This window comes from Canis lupus, chromosome 33 (genome assembly GCF_011100685.1).
Source record: "Canis lupus familiaris isolate Mischka breed German Shepherd chromosome 33, alternate assembly UU_Cfam_GSD_1.0, whole genome shotgun sequence".
Classification (NCBI taxonomy): Eukaryota; Metazoa; Chordata; class Mammalia; order Carnivora; family Canidae; genus Canis; species Canis lupus.
Genome location: NC_049254.1, coordinates 23,549,572 through 23,577,503, shown reverse-complemented (window position 1 = coordinate 23,577,503; position 27,932 = coordinate 23,549,572). Strand labels below are relative to the sequence as shown.

The window sequence follows — 27,932 nt, the reverse complement described above, 5'->3', positions numbered from 1 at the left end:
CCGGGTCTCGGCCTCAGCTGCTGCGGGAGGTGCTCGCGGCGCCGGGGCCTGCGGTGAGTGCGCCGCGCGGGGCCGGCCGGCGCCTGGCGGGGCGGGGGAGCCGGGGGGCGCCGCCGTGGGTCTCCGCCGTGGGGCGCCCCGGGGTGGCTGCGGCGCGGGGCCGGGCGGCGGGGCGGGAGCGGGGGCCTGCGGAGGCCGAGGCGGGCGGGGGAGCCGGCGGGAACGAGCCCCTTCCTCCTAGGAGCCCGGGCGCGCGGGGCTCCTCCTGGGAAACCGACCCGCCGGTCGCAGCCCGGGGCCTGCTGCGGCCGCCGACTCACCTGGGCTCCAGGGACCTGGGAGACACCTGCCCGGAGTCGGCCTTCCGTTAGGCGAGGGCTGACTCCAGTTCGCAGAGTCCGGCAGGACGGGGACGGGGACGGGGACGGGGACCGGACCCTGGGATTGCGGGCCTTCGGGGAGCGGCGGCCAACAGGGCGGGTGCGGTGGGTGCAGGGTGCCCCGGGGTGGGAGAGCGAGGAGGCGGCGGAGGCGCCCAGGCGCCGGGAGAGCCCTGCAGCCCGGGGTGATGAGAGCGAGGAGCAAGGAGATAGTAATTTGAGGATTGAGGACAGGTGTGTGTGTGTGGATTCCTACATTTTTAAAGAAGAGATTTTATTTATTTATTCATGAGAGACACAAAGAGAGGCAGAGACCCAGGCAGAGGGAGAAGCAGGCTCCCTGCAGGGAGCCCGACGGGGGCCTCGATCCTGGGTCTCCAGGGTCAGGCCCTGGCCTGAAGGCAGAGGCTCAACCCCTGAGCCACCCAGGCACCTTTAATTTCTGAATTTTTTAAGAAAGGGAGATAACATGTTGGGGATGCAAGAAAGGGAATGTCTGATAGGAATGAGTATTATTCTGGGTCCTGGCGAAGATAATAGGCTTGAAAAGAGGGGTGGAGGGCTATTCTAGGCCGGAGGGCTGGGCAGAGTGCTGGACTGTGTCTCTCTAGGAGAGCAGATAATGCTTGGTTGGACCACAGTTTATCTTTTTGGAATTTTATCTTCTAGAGCAAAGTTGGCCGTTAAACCCCACGAAATTGCAGGATTTTTCAGGTTCCTGTCATGTGTGCCTTGATCAAATTAGAAACATCTGTTGGAGAGAAGCACTGAATTGTTTGAACCACATAATCTTGTTGGGGAGGGGGAATAAAACTAGCTCTGTTGTGGTATTTTATGTGACACTTGATAGAATATGGATTTAGTATCTATTTTAAACTGAGCTAATAATAATGGGTGCTTTTTCCAGAGATTCATACAAATAATTTGAGAGCTAACCATCTCTCAGAGATCTTTATTCAGAGTGGGAACCTCAGAAGCAAGTCAGTGGAGGTTTTAGTCTCTTTTTTTTTAAGCCATCAAGGGACAGTGGTGGTTTCTCAAACATACCTAGGTTCCTGTTGAAAATATGAATTTCCTGACGTCACCTCAGACCTTAGGAATAAAAATCTCTGGAGTAGAACCTAGGAATAGGAATTTCGAACAGAAAAAAAAAGGAATTTCGAACAGAGAGACTGCAGTATTCTCTGGCATTGAAAATTATTGACAGGCTTTGAGAATTTTTTTGGTTTGTTTTTGTTTTTTGCTTTTTTTAAAACTTGGGCTTGTTGGGACCTCTTTAGAACAGATCTCCTTAAAAGCTATATGAATGAATTGCTGCCAAACTAATGTAACTGAAAATTTATAATCCTGTCTATTGTGTCATCTTTAAATTTTAATATATTTTGAAGGAAATCTATGTAGTCACTTTATAAAAAAAAAAAAACCAGTGTTGTTGTTTCTGTCACAACCCCCCCCCCCCTTTACAACAACTAGAACATATGGGAAAAAAACAATTTCTCTAATTCTGTAATTAATAACCACCAGTGATTTTTTCTGGCATTTTATATATAAAAGACATGCATGCCATACATATAGAGAAAAATAAGAATTGTACACATACGTTTTTATATTGTTTTTTTTCCCCGCTTTGCTATCATGAGCACTTTCTCGTGTAGTTAAGTTTTTTAACACCTTTTTAATAAAAACATGTGTTCCAGCACATGGAGGTATTGTAATTAATTAAGTCAGCTCCGTATTGTTAACATTCTGATTCTTTGCGATTTTTGGCTATTTTTGTAATGTTGGTTTGAATATTTTGGTCTGCCTTTCTGATTATTTCCTTAGAATGAATTATTGAATGATGGAATAAAAAATTAATCAACTGGATTTTAATAGTCTAATTTTCACATCTTTTTTAAGATTTTATTTTTAAGTAATCTCTACACCAGCGTGGGGTTCAAACTCACAACCCTGAGATCAAGAGTCACGTGCTCTACTGGCTGAGCCAGCCAGGCACCCCTCACATATCTTCTTACCGCTTGTCCTCACTGGAAGGAAAACGAACATTGCTGAAGGATCTCTTGCATTCTCGTCCCATTCTCTCATTTCAGTGGTTCTTAAATTTTAATGGGTAGAAGAATCATCTGGGAGCTAGTTAAAAATTCATTTTCCCAAGTCCCAGGCCCAGCTGTTCTGAGCTATAAGCTCTGGAGTAGGGCCCAGGAATCTGTAGTTTTAACAGATTTCCCCAGTGAATTTGCTGGAGGCGTTCTTGGAACATTAAACATGCTTTTTAAAAAAATGGCAAAACAGATTCAGAAATTTTGGTTACTTGCCCAAAGCCATTCATACATTTGGTAGCGAGATTTGAACTCAGCTCTTTGTGACTTCAGAGCCTTTGTTTTTCCCATTTCCTTAGGCCTTCTCGAGCCTTCTCATTGGTGTGCCCCTAAGGACTGCAGAAAGGGAACTCTGGCTGACCCCCTGCAGGGCTCTCTGGGATCTGTCACAGGTACACCATGAATCCCCATTAAAATCCCCCATCAGAAATTCTTCTGAATTCTGTGATGCTGCGTAACATACTTCACAAACCAATTTCAGTCCTTTGCTAGCTGAGCATATTTCATGTTTCCTGACCTTTCTGTGGCAACTCTTGCTGTAAAATGGATAACGTAGGACCATCCGGCAGCTCTTGCCTGGAGTCAGGGACACTGCTCCAGAGTGCCCTGAGGCTTCAGGGTGGAAGGGACCATCCAAGCAGCAGTTCCTTTCGGAATTAGGAGAGAGAAGCACTGCTTTTGTGTTTTTTGTTTGTTTGTTTTGTGGAAATTTATTTCCTCCAGATAAATTCTCCCCTATGACAAGGTATAGAATAACACATATGAATGATGAGAAATCCTAAATTTAGTTTATCCTGTAAAACAAGAAAATGGTTCACCCTCATTAAGCTTTTGAATATTCAATGACAGAGGAGCAGAAGGTGGTGGGCATGAGGGAGAGCAAGTGCCATCTATTCGAGATGGGGCTCTTTCCCCTTAGAAAAGTGTTGGTGTTAGTAAACCAAAGGGAGCTGGTGTGAGAGTGAGCCTTTTTCAGTTTTTAAATGTTCCCCAAATGGAATTTCCCCTGGTCTTTATTAATGTTTGTTTTTCCTTCTCTTTCCCCTCTGTCTCATCAGTTTGGTAGTTGCCTGGGATGATGCTGATGAGTTCTTGAGTATTTCAACTGGTATATTCTAGGTAGTCATTGGTTATTTATCAAATTCAGCACCTGCTATGTGTCAGGTGAGCTTGAGGTCCAGGAATATAAAAAACAGTGATTCTCTTTGAGAATTAAGTTACTCTGACTGCCCTATGTTGACCTCGGTTATACTCAGTGTTCTACTTTAAAAATTTTAACTTTTAATCTTTTTTAAAGATTTTATTTATTTATTCCTGAGAGACACAGAGAGAGGCAGAGACATAGGCAGAGGGAGAAAAGCAGGCTTCCCACGGGGAGCCCAATGGGGGACTTGATCTCAGGACTCTGGGATCACAACCTGAGCCAAAGGCAGACGCCCAACCACTGGGCCACCCCAGGTGTCCCTTAACTTTTAATTTTTAACTAAGTTTAGACTTAGAGAAAGTCTGCAAAAATGGTACAGAGAAATCACTCAACTTCCCCTAATACTAGACAGTTATATAACCATGGTTCAATTATCAATACTATTAACTAAACTCCAGATTTTATTTGAATTTCGTCAATTTTCCTGCTAATAATTTTTTGTTGTTCTTGTATTGTATCCAGAATCTACATTGCATTTAATTATTTCTCCTTAGTCTCTTCCATCTGAGATAGTTCCTCAGTTTTACCTTGTCCTTCATTATTTTGACCCATTTGAAGAGTGCTCATTAGTTATTTTAAGGAGTTTAAAATGTCACTGATTTAAAAAAAAAATGTCACTGATTGATGAGGTTGGTAGGTCTTATCACTGGTGATACTAAACCTAATCACTTAGGGTAGTATCTACTATGTTTCCCCACTATAAAATTATTATCTTTCTCTTTACAACTAATAATTATCTTGGAGGCGCTATTTTGAGACTTATACAAACTCTGTTTATCCTCAAATTTTCACCTACTGATTTTAATACCCATTGACGGATCTTGTCTGCAACAATTCTTAGAGTGATGTTTGCCTAATGGTGATTTTTTTCCATCTCCTGCTTCCTTTTTAATTGAAAGTTTCCTGTAAAAAAAAGCTGTCCTCTTCCTCCCATTTATTTATTTGATCACTTGTGTCTGTATGGACTCATGGATATTCATTTTATTCTGTGGGTTAAAATACAATGCCTTCATTATTTTCTGGCTCAAATGCTTCCAATTTTGGCCATTCAGAGCTCAGTCTCTGAGTTTAAATGACTTGTACTTGTAAGTGGCTGTCATTGCAGTCCCACCCTTACCCCCCAACCAGGGAACCATTGCTTCTTTAGGGTCTGAGCAGTGATCACTCAAAGCCATGGTAAAGGAGCTATCATTAGGAGATGAATACTAGAGCCCCAAAGAAGGTAGGACAACCTGTGTGCAAACACTTAGCTCTCAGGAACTCTGCAGGAGTAAAGGAGTAGCAAACCATCAGCCTTTCCCCTTTGCTGCTCTAGAGGTAGGATCATGTGCCTGGGGCCACATCATACCCACTCTGAGATGCCTTGTGCTTCCAGGACTTCCAGATGGGTTTGGAAACCAGATGGGTTTGGAACGCTGCTTTGGCACTCTTAGCAGCTGAATGAAGACCACACCCTTTTTTCTTGGTACATAAATGTTTAGTAAATATTTATGAAGTGACACCTGGTATCCTCCCTTCATTTCCCATGGTGCAAAAATGTGTATGTGTAGAAATTCTTGAAAAATGATACTTAGCATTCATGTTTTACCTTTTGTTAAGACTTATTATCCCTGCTAGATTTTTTCTTTCATTATTATGGGAAACTTCAAGCATACACAAAAGTAGAGAGAAAAGAAAATGAACCCTTGAGTACTTATCACCTAGTATCAATACATCTCAATATTTTACCAATCTTATTTCATCTATTTCTCCATTTATTAGGGAGGGGTTGGCATATTTTAAAACAAAGCAGTCATTAAAATCTAAGAAAGGATTGAAATAAACCCTTAAGTGCAAGGACTCTGCCTTAACTTCCTTTGTATTCCTAGTACCTGGTACCATGCCTGAAAATAGCAGATGCTCAGAAAAGACTGGTTGAATTGAAAGGAGGAACAAAACTTACAAAAACTATTATTTTGAACTATAGGGGGCAGACTTATAGAAAATAAGTCTTGCCCTAAAATAGCTTCTTTTACATTATCTGAATTTATTATTTGTGATCAGAATTTTCCTGTCACTGTTTTGATTGCAAAAGAAAACTCTTTCCTTTTTAAAAAAAATTTTTGAGAGACACAGTGAGAGCATAAGCAGGGTGAAGGGCAGAGGGAGAAGCAGATTCCCTGCTGAGCAGGGAGCCTGATGCAGGGGCTCAATCCCAGGACTCCACTCTGAGATCATGACCTGAGCCAAAGACAGACGCTTAACCAACTGAGCATCCAGGCCCCTCCCCCTCCTTTTAAAATTGTATTTGGAAAAAACTTTTCAAGGTTAGGTTCAAGGTCTCTCAATTACTTATATGTTATTATTTTTCTTTGTTTTTCTTATACGTTATAAATACATCCAATCTGGTGACATTTTCCCAAACATTAATCAAAGGTTACCTGCCTTAGAAAGAACTTTCTTTTGAAAATCATAATTTTTTTAAAAGATTTTATTTATATATTCATGACATACACACAGAGAGAGAGAGGCAGAGACACAGGCAGAGGAAGAAGCAGGCTCCATGCAGGGAGCCTGACATGGGACTCGAACCCAGGACTCCAGGATCCCACCTGGGCTGAAGGTGGTGCTAAACCGCTGGGCCACTGGGGCTGCCCCTGAAAATCATAATTTTTTAAACTGTGGAAATAATATAAACCCATTAAAAGAAAAATAGGAAATAACAGAGAAATGGAAAATAAAAATTACCTGTATGTTAATATGTAATTCCAAAGGTAGCATTATCATGGTTAGCACTCTGATAACATTTGAGCATGAATCACGTTGGTAAATAGACTTAGTGATCCGTGTGCTCCTGGGAATGTACCAGCTGTGTTTGGGTGCACCTCTCCATAAATTCTTACAGCAACATTTTAAGCTAAATGTGTATGTATGTATATATACATATATATAATATATATTTATGTTTAATAGCTTGATAAACATGTTGGGAGGGATTGCCTTCAGTCACTGGCAGATGAGCAGGCTGGGCAGGAGATCTCTTTTTTTTTTTTTTAAGGAGATCCCTTTTGAAAGACAGTTGGATCTGTGTTATATAGACCCTTCACACCTCCCATGTTTACTCCCAGGAACCAACCAGACCTCACGCTTCCGTCATGCTGGTGGCGCCCTATACAGTCGGTTTTGAAGATGGCACTAAGGCTTAGAAGAAAGGAGAAGTGATTATTTTTTAACTAGATCCACATTTCAGGAAGTGGACTTAGCAATGAAGGGCTAATTATTAGGTAATCATTAAGAATGGCTCCTTGCCTTTATAATAAATTTCTTATCTTTGGACAAATGCCGTGGGGTGCAGCAATATTGCTTAGCAATATTAGTCTATGATTATTCCCAGCTTGCTATTGGTTGGGTAGGTTTTATTTATTTATTTTTTAAATATTTTTATTTATTTAGTTATGAGAGACAGAGAGAGAGAGACACAGGCAGAGGGAGAAGCAGGCTCCATGCAGGGAGCCCGACCTGAGACTCGATCCCAGGTCCCCAGGATCACGCCCTGGACTGAAAGGTGGCACTAAACCGCTGAGCCACCTGGGCTGCCCTGGTTGGGTAGGTTTTAAATCTCTCTAAGCCACTCTTCCTCCCTGTGTAGAAGGACAGGGTGCTTGACTTGTGTGCCCTCTGGTCCTTTGTGCTTCTAACACTGTAGTACCTCTGTGGTCAGAAGTCTCCTCAGCCAGGTGAGTCTCCCTGGTAGGGGGCTATTCCTCCATAAGCAGCTCTAAGGAAAACAATGGGCTCAGTCTAAATTTTCCAAGAATGAGATGGACGTGTTGAATCACTGTATTGTACACCTGAAACTAACATTACACTGTGTGTTAACTGGGATTTAAATAAAAAAAACAACAAACAAACAAAAAACCTTAAAAACACTATTGTGGATTCAAGCAGGTAAGCCTCTGCCGTTAAGTCCCCAAGAAGTTGTCTGATTAGCCCCAGGAACCTGCAGACTTCCTGGAGGGAGGAGATCAGATGCAGGAAGCCATGTGGAAAGGGAGGAGGACGTAGAAGAGAGATAGAAGGCTGCCAAGGGGAACTCTGCATATTTCAGGGGTTTGTGTTGGGTGCACCCAGGTAGCTAGGTGAGGAAAGAGATTGGAATGCCCACGTGAAGTTAGCTAGTGGCAGAAGCAGCCTTTGGGCCTGGCCTTGTGGGCTCAGACCCCAGCTCCAGCCTTACTAGTTGTATGGTTGAGGGCAAGTTCCTTACTCTCTCTACACTCATTTTTCTCCTCTATGAAATGGAGAGACTAATGATTTTGACCTTGCAAGGTTGGGAATGCGAAGTAGGTAAATTAATAGAAGTGATTTAACCCCAGTGCATGCCACTGAGTAAATGCACAAATAAATCAACTCTTCTTATTAGCTGTTATTACGGCCTTCAGCATCAATTCCTTGTGATACTCTCACAAGACCCTAATCACAGGCCATCCTGTTTAATTGCTTCCTGAGTCAAATCTTCTCTTTTGTGTCTTGACCCAGGAACCTAACCTCCGTTTATAACATTGAACCTAGAGAGAAATGCTTTCTATGTAGCCCTTGAACTTAGCCTAGAGCTAAATTTTGGGAACACTACCCATCAGTGAAGTAGGGGACTATCTTGAGAGGTGCTAAGATTGTCTTGTTCTGTTTTTTTCTGAATTACCACATCCTATGTCTAATTAAAAACAAACAAACAAACACAGGGCGCCTGGTTGGCTCAGTTGGTTAAGCGACTGCCTTAGGGTCAGGTCATGATCCCAGGGTCCTGGGGTGGAGCCCCATGTCACTGCTCAGCAGGGAGCCTGCTTGTTCCTCTCCCTCTGCCGGACCCCTGCTCTTGTGTGCACGCATGTGCTTTCTCTCTCAAATAAGTAAATCTTCTAAAAAATTTTAAAAACCAGTTTAACAACTTTGTTTTCATTATGAAAGGACAGAAGGAGATGATAGAAAAGTAAAAAAATAAAAGAGAAAACAGTACCCTTGGCTAATCCCATACTCCTCATACAGTTATTGTCTGCTTTTAGGCTATATTTCTTTCTAGAGTTTTCTTCTTTCTGTAGTTTTAGTGGTCATCATATAGACATCAGAGTTTATTTCTGTTTTTTTTTTTAAGATTTTATTTATTTATTCATAGAGACACAGAGAGAGAAAGAGAGGCAGAGACCCAGGCAGAGGGAGAAGCAGGCCCCATCCAGAGAGCCCGACGCGGGACTCGATCCAGGGTCTCCAGGATCACGCCCTGGGCTGCAGGCGGCGCTAAACCGCTGCGCCACCGGGGCTGCCCTCTGTTTTCTTTTTTGTTAAGATTTAATCATACCTGTTTTTGTGTCATTACTTGGCACAGAAAATATTTTGGTCTCCATTCCATCCATTTAACTGAGGATACCTGCCTTAGAGAACTGTCTTAAAAAAAAAAAACAAAAAACTGTCTTTTGAAAATCATCATTTTTTTTTAAGCTGTAGAAGTAATATGCAGATGATTGCCGCCCTGGCATTTTCTGCACCCTTGTGATAACATGCTTAGAATTTGAGGAGAGAGGTGGTTTCAGCAGTGCAGGGAGGATGTGGGGGGGATTGCTGGCTGTCCCCAGGGGGGCCTTGCCAAGTAGCCCTCATCACATTCGTGCATTCACTACGGTCCAGGGTGGGCCCAAAACTGGATTTTTGTCAGTAACTAAGGGCATAGCCACCTCTCAGAGGTGAACTCATACTATCTCACCATGTGCTTGTACAGTATGAAACCAGAATGGCAACTCCTCAACTGACGGTGAGAAATGGTACGATAGAGAGGTGCTTGTGGCAGCCGCCTGGGTGCCCACCTGTTGCTCATCTTTAGAGTTACTTAATGTGAATAAGAGAACAACAATATCAGTGATGGTCAGCACGTAGTCGGTGCTCACTATGCACCAGGAGGTGGGCTAACACTCTGTTTTAATATATCAGGTCATTCAGTCCCGCAGTAACCTCTCCAGGGAGGTGTTGTTTTTATCCCCATTTTACAGGTAAGGAGACTGAGGCTCGGTTAAGTGACAGGCTTGGGGTGTCATGGCTGATACGGTTTCTGTCTAAATCCAAACCCCTGATGTCAAACACTGTGCTGTGGCTCTCCCTGTTAGCCTTCTAGATGGCTGACCTCCTGTGTCGGCGTCCTCTTACGTTTCCTGCCCTCACCCCCCACCTGTCGGGATGTGCGCTGTGTCAGTGCCTCCTTGTGAATGTAACATTTACAGCTGAAACATCCTTGACTTTTATTGCCTGTTGTCGAGGAACAAGTGTTTCTAGCTGTCACAGAGAAGAGCTTTTGCCTTTTTCCTTATTTTTCTCTTTGGGTCAAAAATACAATATTTCACATGTTGTTAACCTTCTCTTAAAGTTGTGCTAGGAAAGGGCCACTAAAGAAAAAATGGGGGGGCATATTTGGGGCTGCATCCAACTCAGAACTGAGGAGGCATTCACAGCCTCTTCTTTACCTTCACCTCCTGTACAACATCTGGAAGCACCTTTTCTTCTTGGGTGACCGCCTGGGTGGTAACCCGGAGAGAACTCCAGCGAGGCACAGATGGGTGGAGCCCCCCGCTCCTGAAATCTCTGATTTTCTGACCTCAAAGTCCTTGTTGGAGAAGCCCCATTGCTGTCAGCCAAGATCCCCTGGGGATAGGTTTTCAGTCTGCGCTGATGGGAATCACTCAGGATAGGATTTCCACGTGAAACAACGTGTCTTGGTGATTGCCTTTCAGAGACTGATGGAGCAGAGCTACTGAGCAGAAGCAGGCATCCTTAGTTGTCGCCAGGTTTGCCTTTGGATTGGAGAAGTTGCACTTGAGGCTTCCTGCCTGCGGTGAAGTGGAGGGATACGTGCTGCTCACGGAATAACAGCCATGGGCTTCCTGGTGACCTTCCACCTTTCCTACAAAGTCCGATTACTGTTGCTTTTTCTCTTATGCCTGACAGTGGTTGGGTGGGCCACCAGCAACTACTTTGTGGGTGCTATTCAAGAGATCCCTAAAGCACAGGATTTCATGGCTAATTTCAACAAGGTCCTCGTTTGGGGGAAGGAGAAAACTATGACTAATGAAGAATCCAGGAAAGAAGCAGACCTGGACAGCTGCCCTTCTGTGTCTCCGTATCTCAGTAAGGTGTTTTCTTGTTTTTTTTTTTTTTAACAAGTGCCGTGTCAACTTTTTAGTTAAATATAACATATGTGCAGAAAAACACAAATCAGAAGTGTACGACTTGATAAAGTCTCACAAAATGAACATACCCGTGTCATCAGTATGTAAATTAAGAAATGGAATCTTTCTGGAACCCCAGAAATTCTCATGCTTCTTTCAGGCATGACCCTTACTTCGGGATTCTAACACTTAGGTGTTAGATTTTTCCTGTTTTTAAACTTTATGTAATTAGAAACATACACCATGAGCTCTCTTGTGTCTGGTTTCCGTTGTTCAGCATTATGTTTGGGAGACGTATCTATACTGCTGACGTGCAGGCCGTCTTCCATTCTATGAACATACCCAGTTTTATTACCAGCCGTGGGAGCCTCAGAAGCACACATCAGTAGGGATGTATTTCGCTCACAAGTCTGCCGGATGGACTGGGGGTCCATGGATCTAGGCTGGTGGCTCTGTTCCATGTTGCGTCCCATCCTCCTCCTGCGACCAGTGAGCTAGTGGGCCTGGCTGTTATCCTTCTCCTGGCATCCACAGAGCACAAGTGGAGAAATCCGCTCATGTCACATCTGTTCCTATTCCCTTGGCCCAAAGTATGGAGTCAAGGGACAAGACTGAGTAGGTTTTTCAATGTTGTCTTTAGTGTTTATTTCTTAAATATGTTGCATGCTCTGATTCCCCTTTGATGTCTTGCCTTTCAATTTAATTTAGCAGTGAATTGGGGCTCCTGGGTGGCTCAGTGGTTGAGTGTCTGCCTTCGGCTCCAGTCGTGATCCCGCTCCAAGGATCGAGTCCACATCGAGCTCCTGCCTCTGCCCATGTCTCTGCCCCTTTCTCTGTGTGTCTCATGAATAAATAAAGTCTTTAAAAAAAAAAAGGGCCCCTAAAAAGTTAAGGCGATGAGAAAGTGAGCAAGGGGACCCACTTGTATCAGACCTGTTGCACGGGGCTCTTTCAGGGGCCAAGAATAGAGGCTTAGGCTAATTCAGATGGGAGGTTTGTTAAGGGGCTACGTGGGAAGCCGTCTCTACAGCCACGCCGTCATCTCGTCCCGTGGCTTGGCTAGCTTACCCCTCACACAACTCATTTTACAGACTTTGCTTATAGGGCGTTGGTGCTCTAAGTTGTGGCTCTAAGTCTCACACCTTCAGAAAAGGCTCCTCCTTGTAGGCCAGTTCGTCTCCAGCTGGCTGGAAGCAGTTATTTGGCCTTGGTGCTGTTGGCCAGAGTCTTTCAGCCACTTCGTGGAATCTGGAGCCTGGTCCAAGCAGCCGTGGCCAGGGCTGGTCCCCCGGAGCAAGGCGTGGAGACCATACGTCGGAAGGGCCTGTGATTGCCTTGCTCGGGAGGGGATGGCACAACGTGCAAGCATCTTGAGATGTCACAGCCCGAGCAGTGTATGTGGAGTCTAAAAAACAACGTGTGGCCGAGTTCTCTAACCAGAACACCGCCGCCTCTCTTCCCAGTCAGTATTCCCTGTTCATTCAGAATGGGCAGGAGGGCCTCTAGCCTAATCTATAAAGCCTTGCACGGGGTCGGTCACCATGCACGGCCTTGGGTTTCATCCAGCCAGGCTGTTCCAGACTCACTGAGTAGGTGCTGCGGTGGGGGATGTCTGCAGCCGTGCACAACGGGAGAATTAGGATGTTGCTCATACGTGTTACTGCTGGGTGAGACGTGAGGCCGGTTGCTATTTCCTTTCGTGGTTTTTACCTTCAGGAGCTAGGATAGGTCTCAGGAGCTCAGGGAAAGAGTGGGAACATGGCCTTGCCCATGAACTTGATTCCGTGGAATGCTCCTAATTTTTTTTTTCTTAAGATTTTATTTATTTATTTGAAAGAGAAAGAGAGAGAGAGAGAGAGAGAGAAAGCGAAAGCATGAGCAGGGGGAGGCAGAGGGAGAAGGAGAAGCTGAGCAGGGAGCCCGATGCAGGGCTCGATTCCAGGACCCTGAGATCCTGACCTGAGCTGAAGGCAGACACTTAACTCACTGAGCCACCAGGTGCCCCAGAACGCTTCTGATTTTTAAGAGACTTTACCCTCCTTTGGAATTTTGAGAAGGAAAAGAGGATGGAGCAATTTGAAGCTACTTAGTCTAGCCCTGACCTCTGCTTTTTACCAGGGCCACGGGACAGAATGCCTCTCCTCCTCACAGATGAATCACGGACCCAGGGTTGGTTCTCCAGCCACAGGGGAATGCTCTTATGTGTCATCTACTTGCCTTTGCCTGGGTCACATGACTCTGGTTACAGTTCATGACCGAACAAGGCCTCAAAAGTAATAACACTAAAACCCAAAACTCCCAAACTCCTAAAACCCGTCACAGTGTACTGGGTAGTGTTCCCAGTGCTTTATGTGGGTGCTCATGTACCCTGTCAGCCCCCGATGAGACAGCTACTGTTACTTTCCGTGTCCTATTTCTACCGTAGGGGGCCAGAACAAGCTCATCTTCAAACCAGATCTCACCCTGGAAGAAGTGGCGGCGAAAAATCCCCAAGTGCACAGAGGTCGCTATCACCCTGAGGAATGTAAGGCTTTGCAGCGGGTTGCCATCCTCATTCCTCACCGGAACAGAGAGAGACACCTGATGTACCTGCTAGAGCACCTTCACCCCTTCTTGCAGAGGCAGCAGCTGGACTATGGCATCTACATCATCCATCAGGTGAGGCTGGGCCTCTGCCCGCCTGGTCCTCCTCTCTCTGGGATGTGAGGGGGGGACATGGCCACTTGTGTGTCCTGGGTAAAGGGAGCATCAGACTCATCAAAGAAAAAGGCTCCTGCCTCATTGATCCATGAAAGGAATAAAGGAAATTCTTGCCTCCGAGTGTGGGATAATCAGACTAAGTGTGCCCCTTAAATCAACCTCTGGAGGAAGTCTGTTTAGTTTTGTTTTTGTTTTCTGTGTCTAAGCCCTTCCGTGATAGCCTGTGACCACCCAGAGATTTTCCCCAGAGATTCACCGTATATTCCCTCCCGCCTTTGCTGTACATGACACAATGAGATGTTGGAATAATTGTTTTTCATTATTGAGCGTGGCTGTTCGGTGGGGATCTGGGCAGAGGATGCGACAGGTTACTGCGTTAACAGCTCTGGAGTTCTAGGACTGTCTCCGTCTTTCTGCTTATAACTTTTATTATGTAAAACAGATTATATTTAATTTTCCCTTTCTCGACTCCCTTATTTGGCTTCCAGAAGCATGATTCAGTAGGAACACAGTGGTGTGAAGCTTAGGCTGTTTTTGAAGGATTTAGCTCCAAGTAGAGAGGCTGATGAAGATGACTGTATTTGGTATTAATGTTTACTGAGAGAAAGATAAGGCATCAGCTTAAATATCCATGTCTCGCTTTCCCACATTGTCCCAGACCACCCAAATAATTCCCCCTCAAGTCCTTACAAGTGCCAACAATGCAAGCAAAATCATTCACTACATACTTAATACCGTGCTTAATACTACATGCTTTTATAACTGGTAGTATTTGTTTTAGGAAAACTTCGGACAAATCAGAGGATGCAGTTCTGCAGTGTATACTTTAAAATAAATGGGAGCTCGTGAAATCAATGTGCATATATAGTATGCCCATTTTTTAGGATTTGAAACAAAATTTTACTATTACTGGCTTATAATTTTTTGTAAAGGTTTTATCAACTTATTTTTTTGAGAGAGACACAGCGCATGCCGGTGGGGGTAGGTGCAGAACTGAAGGGAAAGAATCTCCAGCAGACTGCCAGCTGAGCATGGAGCCCGACCTGGGGCTCGATCTCAGGACCCTGAGATCACGACTTGCACCAAAACCAAGAGTTAGATGTTTAACTGACGGAGCCCCCCAGACACCCCTATAATTCTTTTTCTTTTCTCTTTTTTAAAAGATTTTATTAATTTTTTCATGAGAGACACAGAGGCAGGGACATAGGCAGAGGGAGAAGCAGGCTCCCCGGGGAGCCCGATGCGGGACTCGATCCCAGGACCTCGGGATCGCAACCTGAACTGAAGGCAGCCGTTCAACCGCTGAGCCACCCAGGTGTCCTTATTTTTCTTTTTAAATGTTATTTAAGAATGGTGGCAATTGGTAATCCCTCTGCCTATGTCTTTGCCTCTCTCTGTATGTCTCATGAATAAATAAAATCTTTAAAAACGAAAAAAAAATGGTGCTAATCATTCTCAGTTCTTACTCAGGACAGCGGCCCCCAATGTACAGTGTATTTATTTGAGACTAGAAAAATATGTCTGCTTGGTATTAGTCTTTTCAGGAAAATACTGTGGTAACTTTTGAGAACTACCTGTATTTTCTTTATGATAAACTTTTTTTTTTGATAAACTGTTTATTAAACGGGAATTTATTCTTAAGGATTATGATCCAAACAGCTATGAAAAAATTCTGTAAAATTTTTCTGATGCTATAGCTTTATTCATATTACTGTTTGAATTGTGTTCTCTTCTTAGCCAAGTGATGAATCCCTTCTATAAGGGGACTATGAGGATTACCTTCTTTTTTTTTTTTAAGATTTTATTTATTTGAGAGAGAGGGTGAGTGCAAGTGGTGGGAGGGCAGGGAATGGGATCAGAGAGAGAGGGGTAAGCAGGCTCGATGTGGGGCCTGGTCCTACAACCCTGAGATCATGCGCTGAGCCAAAATCAAGAGTCCCACGCTCAACTGACTGAGCGACCCAGGTGCCCCAAGGATCACCTTCTGCCATTAAGGATTAAAACAGGATTCTCTTGCAGTGATTCCGAGAAACTTCTAGGTAGCTCAGGAACATTAGCAATAACCTCTGTTTATGGGTCCAGGTTTCTTGGTCTTCTCTGGTAAACAGTGTCTCTTGGAACTTAGTGTAAATTTGTTACATATGGTAAGATTGGGATCAGCTGGAAGTCAGACAGTAAAGCAGTGATACTAATTGGTGTGGAGGGTGTATAAAAAAGGTTTATAGCTGTACTTGGGACAGAGAAATGGGTGTGATCGGCAGTAGCCGGCCCAGAATCAGGCGTTGGCACACACTTTGCACGTGTGCCTTCCAGAAGGCCCAGTGACTTTGAAGTTTCAGCCCTTCTCTTCTGCTCTTCCCAGAGAGGACCCTTATGCTTTTTTTTTTTTTTTTTTAAGATTTTATTTATTTATTCATGAGAGACAGAGAAAGAGATAGAGGCAGAGACACAGGCAGAGGGAGAAGTAGGCTCCATGTGGGTAGCCCGATATGGGACTCGATCCTGGGTCTCCAGGATCACACCCTGGGCTGAAGGTGGGTGCTAAACCTCTGAGCCACCCAGGCATCCCCACTCATGCTTTTAAAGAAATTTTTAGAGTTATTTTTTAAAAGATTTATTTATTTATTAGAGAGAGAGAGAGAGAGAACACGGAAAGGGAGAAGCAGACTCCCCACTGAGCAGGAAGCCTGTTGCAAGGTTCGATCCCAGGACCCAGAGATTATGACCTGAGCCAAAGGCAGCAGCTTAAGTGACTGAGCCACCCAGGTGCTCTGAGTTATTTTTATTTGTGTTTTTTTTTTGTTGTTATTTTTATTTGTAATTTAAAAGTATGATCTTTTAAAAAAATTGTGATGTATACTTAAAATTTAGTATCTTATTATTTTTATTTTTTTTAAATCAAACCATTTTATTGCAGGGCTTCAGGGGCAAGGTCGATGGGCTGGGAGGACAAGGAGATCTGATGCCTTGCCAGGATCTCCCCAGGTTCACAGTCATAAAAGTGCATCATAACTATTGTTAAGTTTTCGGTTCAGTAGTGTGAAGTACATTCACATTGTCGTATAACCAGTCTCTAGAAATTTCTCAGCTTGCAAAACTGAAACTCTATAGCCATTAAGCCACAGCTCTAGCTCTCCATTTCAAGGCATGTTTGTAACGTTTGGAATACAAGTCTATATGAAAACACACAAAAACCCAAATGGTCTTTTATTGTTCCTGCGTCTTCTCTGTCAGACCTTCGTGTACCAAGTATATTCTTGGGCTTTGGGAAGAATAATTCCAGCTCCTGCCTCTGAGCTGAAGAGGGGCACCCACCATGAGAAATCTTATCTCTGCAACTTTTCAAGTTTTAATTTCTCTATCTATAGGCTGGAACTAAGAAGTTTAATCGAGCCAAACTCTTGAATGTGGGCTATCTAGAAGCTCTCAAGGATGAAAATTGGGACTGCTTTATATTCCACGATGTGGACCTGGTGCCCGAGAACGACTTGAACCTCTATAAGTGTGAGGAGCAGCCCAAGCATCTGGTGGTTGGCAGGAACAGCACCGGGTACAGGTGGGTGCTAAGGCGGCTCTGCTCATGGCTTGCTTAGGCTGAGAAGCTCGCCCTGTTGTCATCAAGGCTGTACGGGGCATGGTGACCAGACTGTCGCAGAAAAATGAAGAAAAGGAAGAATGATCCATGACACATCACTTAAGTTCAAAACAGGAATGATAGCAGTCTTGGCAGAGGATGAAAGACAAAAGGGAAGGAACAGGAAGGGTAAAGTGATTCAAGCATTGCGAATGACAGCCAGCCCCACCCACGTGCCCCTAGGGTGCCCCTTACTTTTGCCAGTAAGTCCACGCTGAGTAGAACACTTCCAAGGCACTGGCCTGAATCCCAGAGTCTGGGCTGTTCCAGTTGTGTAGGTCTCTCCCTTTGGACGGTAAGGGATTCCCAAGAGTAACATTGCAGGTTATTTTTGCCCTCCGTACTGACTTCAAACCCAATCCCTGTGTAAACTGTGGAATATAAGCAGATACCTAGAATAAGCTACAATGGGTGAGCGTACAAGGTCTCTAAGAAACACCTGCCCAGGGGTGTAAAGCTCTTCCCTGGGGCACGTGGCTCCTTCATCTTGTGCCACAATGGGAGCTTCGCAGCAGAGTTCCAAGACGTGGAAGCAAGAGAGAGCATGGCATGGTTTCGAGGGGAAATGCAGGTAGTTCATTAGTGCTCAGGAAGGAGTGTCTGGAATGGTGGAGGGAGGAGAGGCAAGAGATGACGGCAGGGAGGGGCCAGACCATGCACCTCATTCAGTCGGCTAAGGGATTCGGATTTGCTAGGGAAGGGACTGAGGGGCGTCTGGTGCCCCAATATAGCTGAAGGGTGCTAGGAGAAGCTCAGTGCTGCTGGCCTTTGGTGTGCTGGGCAGAGCAAGACGGAAGGGGAGAAGCTGAGACTGGAGATGCTGCGCTCCTGAGTTGGGGTGAGGTGGGCCCCGGGGGCAGGGGAGGGGTCTGGAAGGGAACCATCCTTTGGGGAATTTTATCATAATCCTTACCTGAAGGTCTTGCTTTCTGGTCTCCTTGAGCCACCTCTGCATGGAAGAAAGCAGCGTGTCATGTCAGGGTACCTTGGTGTTTTTGGAAACACGTCACTGTCTACGTAAAATTAATGCGATATCCCCATGTCCAACAGAGAATACCTGTACTTTGGACCCTTCCATAGATAACTCTCAGTTCTTTGTGAACACCTGTGATGAGAAATTACAACCACGCAGGATTGGTTTTATTGCTGTTTGTTTTTTGGAGTGCAGACACATGTTGTTTAAGGCCTTTTGGGGAGGGGGGATTCTAGATTTTTCTTTTTTTAATTCAGCTGGATCACAAGGAACTGAGTTCTTGGGCTTTCCTGCTGGAAATTAATTTTAAGTAAAACTTCAGTGCCGCAATCAGGAATTTCATCAGATGCTGCTCACTCTAAAAACAGCCCCTGTATGGATCTTAATGTTTTGATTTGCTATTGTCACTGGCCAGACGTTTCTTTTGTAATTAGATATCAGAAAGCCTTTGTCTTCTTTCAGTAACTGGCAGGGTTTTCTTAATATGAATCAGATGACTGAATGTGTCTCTTCTTTTGATCTGGATGTAAGGAGCTCTGAGCCAAATCCATGGCCTTCTTTTATTAAAGCTGAAAAGAGTCTTTCTTATAGATCAGAGATCTAATATATTTCCTATTTTAATCTTTTTAAAAATCCTCTATTCTAAGTTTTCCTCTGGTTCTGGTTGTTTGTCATTTATATCTTTCTACTTTATTGTATGTGTCTGTGTAAACATACATCTTTTGTGTCCCAAGTAATGTAGGAGTTGCCCTCATCCCTGTCCCCTGCTTCGTACCTTTGCTACTTTGGGCAAAATCCCTCTAATCGTGCGCAGGAGGGCAGGTGGGGTTGCAGGCACCTAAGGGTCTGCTCCCTGCTGGCAATGATGTCTCACTGTGTCACAGAGCTTGAAATGCACATGCTTTACTCCTTGTTACTGCAGCCCCATGGATGTGTTGAAGTGCTGGAAAAGTCTTCACACACATGCAGAGGGAAGAACTTCAAGTAACCTGCCCCAACTGTCTCAGACCCTGATGAGGCCCGAAATAAGTCTTATTTGTCTCACTGACTGGATCAGTGATGAAGCCCTGGACCAGCCTGTGGCAAGTTTTACTGCCAAGAGGTCTTTTGGCACCTAACTACTTTCCGTAAGGACATTCCTGGCCACTGGATACTATAAGGGTCTTACAGCCCTTTAAAAATAAATAAAACTGTTCCAGGGCCAATTAACTGGTTATGCTTTTCCCAGTGAGAAGAAAAACCAAAAGCAGAGATCAACAAACACGTAGACATTTGCCATCTAAGAAGCAGCTGAGAAACTGAGAGCTCCTCAACACTTTTTCCTGGCTGGTGTCCTTCTGCACCTCCCACTGCGGCCACACTGCTCTCCAGGTGATCCCGGACAGCCCCATTGCCTCTCTCTTCACCTTTCCTCGTGGAGTTCTGGCCACCAGGGGTTCCCCCAGGTTCCTACCTATCTGAATCCTCCCAGGCCCACCTGCCCCTGATGCATGGCATCTCCTTCCTCAAACCCTGATGATGTTCCCATCTTGTGTTAGACTTTCCCTGGTTCTGTGTCCAGCTCGCTGTCTTGCACTCAGTGGACGGCGGTTCCCTGAGATCACGGCCAAATCAGTAATGCCGGTTCTCTCCTGCTGACCCATTGCTGTGCGTGGCAGGTTGCGCCTGGGCCGTGGTGCCACTCAGTGTCCTGATGATGAAGCTGCCGGTCTGCAGGGCCTCAGGAAGGCCTTCCCAGTCAGAGCCCAGCAGCACGACAACAAGTCACAGCAGCAGGTGTCTTGTCCAGTGACAGCTCCTTCCGAGCACTTCATTCCTTTTCTTTCTTTTAAGTCGTCATACCATTTTTCTAGAATTTTCGGTTGAGGGGTTGCAAGTAAATCTGTTTCCATTGTGGGTTAAACAGGGCCTCCCCATGTATACTCAGGACAGAGAAACGAACAGCTGAACTACATACAGATTGGCCTTTGGGAATCCACCTATTAGATACATGTTTGTTGGTCTTTCCATCTGGTTTCTCGTATCTAGAAAAGCAGAAATATTTAATTGCTCCTGGAACAACCTTTCCTTTCCTTTCCTTTCCTTTCCTTTCCTTTCCTTTCCTTTCCTTTCCTTTCCTTTCCTTTCTTCTTTCTTCTTTCTTCTTTCTTCTTTCTTCTTTCTTCTTTCTTCCTTTCTTCCTTTCTTCTTTCTTCCTTTCCTTCTTTCTTTCCTTCCTTCCTTCCTTCCTTCCTTCCTTCCTTCCTTCCTTCCTTCCTTCCTTCCTTCCTTCCTTCCTTCCTTTTTTTTTTTTTAAGAGTTTATCTATTTGAGAGAAAGCATACAAGCAGGGGGAGGGAGAGGGACAAGCAGACTCCCTGCTGAGTAGAGCCCCCTGGATGGGGGTGGGAGGCTCAGTCCCAAGACCCTGAGATCATGACCCGAGCTGAAGACAGCCCCAGCCCCTTAGCCATTTAACCGACTGAGCCACCCAGGGGCGCTGGTCTTGGAGCACGTTGAACTGAGGTTAAAGTTAGAAATCTTCCATATGTTTTACCTTTTTATTCAGTAACATCCAAGTTATAAAGCTGCCTTCAGTTGCATTTCTGAATCGTTACAGAGTTATATTCAAGGGTTGTCTTTATTTCTCTTTTTTGCTAATTTGTCTGCCAATAATCCATTAGAGTCCTAAATTGACTGGGACTCCGACGTGCCTTGATCTCTTCCCCTTCCCCCTTTTCTTCTCGGCATCCGCACAGCTCCACCCTCTGCAACCTCTCACCTACTCCGGTGTCTTCAGGAGACTGCTTCTACGTCATCAACCACCACCTCTTGACATCTTAGTTCCCAAGCCACTCTTCTCTTTTGAACTCGGATCCAATATCCTTTTGCCCACGAGCAAAAGCACCAGGGGTATCTCAAATGCAGCTTACCCAAAACACACTTTATTGTCTTCCTCTTATTGTTCTGTATACTCTGTTTTCGTTGAAAGACTATCCTCTGTCTTGTTGCCCAAGCCAGAAACCTCAAGATTGCTGAGGTGTGTTGGCTTCTTCGGGACACAGACTCAGAGATGGAACTTTACGTGCACAGAAGTGGAGTTTGCACACGAAGTGTGTGCAGGAGCTCTCTCGTCTCTCCCCCCACCCAGTCAAAACAAGTTAAAGTAAAAATCCAGTGTATTCATCAGGGCATTCATTCGTGCTGAACCAGCCTCAGGATCCTTCCTGATCCAGTGCCCTTGGCAGCCGTCACTGCTCACTGGATTGGCACATGATATGAAATCTGTCCTTCAGATCTGATGTTTCAGCACACGTTTATAGGTTCCTCTGTAGACCTCTGCACACAAACATTCACAACAGGTGCGTAGCCCTTTGCTTAGTGAGCAGATGTGAGCACTTTTCCAGACAGAGGAAAGAAGGGCCGACAGAGAGGACCCGGAACATTGGGAGGCGGAGGTCAAGCAGGAGTGGACGGATGAAAGTGCGTGGTCCTCAGTGTTCCTAGAATGCCGGCCCTGAAATGAGGGACATCCGAAGAGTGTGTGGAGAACCGAAATGGCCTTGTGCTGATGGTACCTTTTCTCTCCTCTCTTTTGCTCCAGGTTACGTTACAGCGGATATTTTGGGGGTGTCACTGCCCTCAGCAGAGAGCAATTTTTCAAGGTGAATGGATTCTCTAACAACTACTGGGGATGGGGAGGCGAAGACGATGACCTCAGACTCAGGTGAACAACAGGGACAGGTCCCCTTCACGGGGCTCTGCTATCACTGGTGGCTCTAGAAACCTGTGTTTATGGATAGTTCCTATAGATGCCAGTCCAGCAGGTCATGAGGCCACAGATCAGGCTTAGGTAGGGGTGGGGGTGGGAGCAGGGCAGCCCAAATTGCTATTTGCCATTGACAGTTCAGAAATGATGGAGGGTCCTTTGTTTCTGGCTCATGGATGTTAAGGGACCAGAAGTGTTGATGGAGCTTTCTCTACTTGCTGGAGGGTATCACTTACTGAGACAGGGGCCCAAACTGCAAAACTGCTATTTAAGGAAAGGGGCCAGAGAGTCTGTTGTGAGCCTGTGCTTTTTCTCAGACCCAAGGGAATCCTGGCAGAGTTTTCAGTTTCCAGAGCAGAGAGTGTCAACAGCCTGTGAGGAGTGGCACCCCCAGGATCAGGCCAAGGTGTCCTTTCGTGCTTATGCCTTAGCTAGCCCCACACACTGGGAGCCAGGCCAGACCCTGGGCTTCTGGCATCACCCTTAGATTTTCTTGGATTGCTTTCTGCTCTGGGGGGCTCAAAGGGAACATGTCTGGCCTCTACTCAGCTCACCATCCCCCTGCGCCCAAAGCTTGGGTTTTGTGACCAGATAGTTATGGGTATCCCTAGCTCCCCAAAGCAAGTGTGCAAGAGCCTGGGCCTAGTCATCTTCAGACTTTTAATAACAAGACCTTTGGGGCTATGAGGAGACTCCCTTTCCTCCTACTGTTACCTCTTCGAAAGGACATTTCCTAGCGAGGGTTCTGAATGAATAGATCCATGACTACCAGAAATTCTCCATCGCTTTTTTAGGAGCCAGGGCTCCATGTTGGTCTTGTTCCCATGTCTAGGCTGGGAGTCTCTGGAATGTTTCTGCCAAGATAGAATGGATTCCCCCCACCAAAGGCTCCGTAGGAATAGTCCGTAGTGATGGGCAACAGCACTTTATGGCCTAGCCCATCAGCAGCCTGTGTGGCCTTGGCTTATGAGGTAGACAGAGGGTACGTGATAGACTTCAGGGCAAGAGTAGCAAGGACTAGAGATAAACAGTATCCGTTATCTTCCCCAAATCCATTTCACTGAGGGGGTGATTAATAGAATTTTCACATATCATATAACTTCACTTCTTGATCCTCCCTCAGCTGCAAGTAGAGGGAAGACCCCAGTTTTGCTTTCATTTGAGAAAAACATCATAACCTCCACAGTGGTTCTTGACCAATGCTATGACTAAACCACTGACTTGAACATAAAAACTGGCTATGATTTATTTACTAAACATTAACGTAATCACCTGGGCAACAGGCACCACCTTTATTTGCACTTCTATATTGCATTACTATTTACAAAGCGTGTGGACTGTTTCACTCAGACCCTGTCAAATCAACTCTGTAACACTACTGCCGTTTTACAAAGAAGAAATCGAGTCCTGGAATGATGAACTGACTTGCCAAGATAGTAAATAACAAAGTCTACATTTATATCTGGATTTGTGGGCTTTTAAGCGTGGGACCTTAATCGGTCATTACTTTCTTTGTTGAAAAAAAGGAAACACGAAGTAATTGGGCACCTGAAGAGCCTTGATTCTCCCATGCGTCATGATGTTTTGAAATACTCAGAACGAGTACTTTCTCAGGTGTTTTGGAAAATGACAAACTATAAATCGGCACATCTCCTTTGTACCCCAGTAATGTTCAATGTGGTTCTTTTATGGACTTACTGCCTGAGGCCCAATATTATTATAAGAAGATTCTTTTTTTTAATATTTTAATAATCAGACTCTGTGACTATGCATAAGTGTAAATTTTTGCAAATTATTATTATTATTTTTAAAAGCCTGGTGGTAGATAAGTAGGATAAAACATTTCTGTTATTCTTCTAGGGTTGAGCTTCATAGAATGAAAATAATCCGGCCAATGCCTGAAGTGGGTAAATACACAATGATTTTCCATACCAGAGACCGAGGCAATGAGGTGAATATAGAACGGTGAGTCTTGGATTCACATGCCTGGCAGGAGGCACCTACGTATCTCTTGTCGAAGGACTGCTGAATTTGATCAGATGAGACAGTTTATTTTGCTCAGAACTTTTTGTTTTTTGGTCATTTTCAAACAAACACAAAAGTAGAGGGAATGGGATATTGAACCCTCACATACCACGTGCCTAGCTTCAACAGTTACTAACTCTGTCCTCTCTTTTTTCCCCTCACTTTTTTCTTCTCCTCTAGTAGATTTTTGGAAGCAAATCAGATATCACAGCATTTTTATGTGTAGGTTTGCTTACATATAAGAAGTCTTAAAGAAAGAACCACTACACCATTATCATACCTAAAACAAAATAAACAAAACTTGCTTAATATCATCAAATATCCAGTTGTGTTTGGATTTCCCTAATTATCAAATACACACACACACACACACACACAAGTGTGCAAGAGCCTGGGGCTGGTATCTTCAGACTTCTAATAACAAGGCCTTTTGGGCTATTATATATATATATATATTTCCCTCCCCTTAATAGTTGATTTATTCAGATCAGAGGATCTAGACAGTGTCTACACATTGCATTTGGATATTTGGATGAGCTCTCTGAAATCTCTTAATCTGCAGATTACCTTACCTCTCCCCTACTTATTTTTTTCCCCGTATGTTGTATTTGTTGAACAAACCAGTTCATTTGTCTGATGGAATTTCCTACCTTGTGGGTTTTGTGCCTTCTGGTGGAATAACTTCATATGTGCCTTGACCTCTGCATTCCCTTGTAAACTGGGGGTTAGACCCTGGATGCTTGGACGGATTCCAGTACTATCTGGGGACAAGAACACCTTACCGATGGTGCCACGTAGCTCCTCTTGTATCACAACGGGAAGACGTGATGTCTGGTCAGGTCTTGGTGATGCCAGCATTGATCTGTGGGTTTAGGCGTTGTCAGCCCCATCCAGGTCCCCCATCAGTCTTTCACCGATGATTTTAGCAGCCATTGGTGCTCATTTAATGAATTTATTAGTCAATTAGGGATCGCAAAATTCTTTTTTTTTTTAAGATTTTATTTATTTATTCATGAGAGACACAGAGAGAGAGGCAAAGACACAGGCAGAGGGAGAAGCAGGCTCCATGCAGGGAGCCCGACGTGGGACTCGATCCCGGGACCCCAGGATCAGGCCCTGGGCAGAAGGTGGCGCTACACCGCTGAGCCACCCGGGCTGCCCGGGATCGCAAAATTCTGGTACTGTCAGGCCTTCTGCATTTATTAGACAGGTTTTTCTGTAAGGAAGGACTTGCCTCTTCAGCTATTTGAGTAGCCAAGGTATGGTTGTCAGAGTAAAAAGCCAGAATAAAGGGAAAGATTCAGTAGTGACTTTTCATTTTCAAAATGGTGAGTTGCTGCCTCCCCGCATCCTTCCACCTGCAGTTCATACTCTTTTCAGTGCTCAGTTGTCCCATCTTTGGCAGGTGGCATCTTCTTCAAGCTGATCCCGAGCCCTTGGACATAACTGCACTAGTTTTGAGAGCTCGCCTCTCTGGGCTCCTGCGCGGTGCGCTGTGCTAGGCTCGTCCTGTACTTCTCTTGCCCCGGGAATTGGCCCTTTCACCAAAGAATCTGGGCTGATAAGCCAGTTCTTTGGGGGGCAGTGGTTGCAGAATCTACAATCCTTTATTCTGATTTTTTCTTCTAGACTTTAAAACCTTATTAAAACTCCTTTATTCCTTTTGTTGGACCCTACATTTTATTTTATTTTTTTTAATTTTTTTTTATTTATTTATGATAGTCACACAGAGAGAGAGAGAGAGAGGCAGAGACATAGGCAGAGGGAGAAGCAGGCTCCATGCACCGGGAGCCCGATGTGGGATTCGATCCCGGGTCTCCAGGATCGCGCCCCGGGCCAAAGGCAGGCGCTAAACCGCTGCGCCACCCAGGGATCCCCTGGACCCTACATTTTAAAACAATATTAAAATATTATAGGGCTTTGTTAGAGTTTATATTTTAAAACAATATTAAAAGGCTTTTAGCCCTTTTGTTAGAATCTGTGACTTTAACAAAATTTGTTTTCTTTTTTTTTAAAGACTATTTATTTATTCATGAGAGACACAAAGAGAGAGGCAGACACACAGGCAGAGGGAGAAGCAGGCTCCCTGCAGGGAGCCCGATGTGGGACTCGATCCCGGGACCTGGGATCACACCCTGAGCCAAAGGCAGGTGCTCAACCGCTGAGCCACCCAGGTGTCCCACAACTTCTGTTTTCCATGTGTCTTTCCAGTCTTTGTCCATCGGGGTACACTTTTCTCTTTAAATTAAAAAATAATAAAAATAATTATGGAATAGATACAAAAGAATGCTTATAAATTGTATGAAAAGCCTGAAGGTTCTTGGTACCACGGGCAGTGGTAGTGTCCCCATCCGATTTGTGTTTCTGACCCGTGTACCCCTCCCCTACCCCAAGAGGTCATGCTTTCCTGAATTGTGATAATGACAGTTATTTCTGCTGCTTCTTTGTTGTTGTTTTCCCATAGGTGTGTATCCCTGTACAGAAGAAGATGGCTTATTAGCTTTATATGTTTTCCAATTTTCTCTGAGTGAAATCATACTGTATTGATTTTCTCTTACCTTATTTAGTTCAGCATTGTGTTTCTGATCCCCGTCCACATTGACACTGTAACCGAAATACATTGCTTTTCACCCCAAGTTCCTAGAGACCGACTTACTTACTTACTTACTTACTTACTTATTTATTTATTTATTTATTTATTTATTTATTTTGTTTTTCCTAGAGACCAATTTAATTCACCACCTGTTCCACATCCCCACATCCCGGGGCCCCAGCCCTGTAATTGCTGCTGCTTCTTGAAACGCATCCTGCTACTTCAATGTGTCTCTGCGTCTTGCACAGGGTGGCATCTCTGCCTGCGTGTCCTTTCCCTCACCTTTTTCCTCTTCTGAGCCTCAGTCATGTTTACTTTCTCTGAGCCCTCCCCGCGCAGACTCCCTCATGAAGTCAGGTGCTGCTTTATTCATCATCCTCTACGTAGATTCTAACTTTGAGACTCTTAGGAAATAGAGGTACCCGCCCCTGCCTATGGACGGCAACCCGGGAGGATTCCTAGATCCACCCGAAGCTTAGCCGAGGACCTGTTAGCAGTAGATGGCACGCGTCACATTGTATGAGTGTTGCCTGTGCATCCTTCTGTCCTGTAGACTGGGTGCATTGACCCTTTTCATCATTGGTCCCCGGCTCTTAACATAGGGTCTGACACTCAACCACATGGCTATTAGTGGTGTCCGTTACTTTAGATTGGGAAAATTAACTTTTTGTAGTAGGAAACCCAGCAGGTGCAATAATTTACAAGGGTGCTTTTGTCAAATTCGGGGACAAGGCAAAAAGCAGTGGTAAAATATGTTATATTCTAGCATTACCATTTACGTTGTTCTTTTTATCTTTAGGATGAAGCTCTTACATCAGGTGTCACGAGTCTGGAGAACGGATGGGTTGACCAGCTGTATCTATAAATTACTCTCTGTGGATTATAATCCTTTGTATACCAACATCACAGTGGATTTCTGGTCTGGCGCATGACCCTGGATCTTCTGGTGACATTTCGGAAGAACTGATTATTTTACCGCAATAACTTTGGACTAGAGACTTTCCTTTGTAGTATACATTAAGAACTGGTTGCAGCTAATTATGGATCTGGATTTCTCCTTTTTGTATTTTCTTAGCAGAGCCCCAAGTAATACAGAATGTAAAACAGTTGTAGGAAGACCACTTTCTTGGTCGTGTTCTGCTCCTGAGGGTTGTTATTAAAGACTGTGGTACACATACTCGAGGGGCTGAGTATGAAAGGACTACTCCAGGGATAACATGAAGGCTACGTGAAAAACGTGGATTGAAGGAGATTTTTTTTTTTTTTTTTTTGGATTGAAGGAGATTTAAGTTTGAAGTGACACACGATGGGATAAGACAGCCCATGGGAAATAGAACTGCTCAGTGTCCCAGAGAACTGCGGTTGTTCTCGTCTGAGGGAGAACGG

The 27,932-nt window shown here is 44.7% G+C and overlaps 1 protein-coding gene across 1 annotated transcript; it reads left to right on the top strand.

Moving 5' to 3' along the window:
* B4GALT4 (beta-1,4-galactosyltransferase 4) lies at nt 1-27,796 on the top strand (the record flags this gene model as incomplete). Its single annotated transcript, NM_001127498.1, is given in 7 exon segments — nt 1-53; nt 10,439-10,832; nt 13,299-13,531; nt 16,942-17,129; nt 21,764-21,886; nt 23,789-23,893; nt 27,346-27,796. Coding segments are annotated over 6 exon segments (1,035 nt in total). The 5' UTR covers nt 1-53; nt 10,439-10,579.
* Nucleotides 27,797-27,932: the final 136 nt, after the last annotated feature.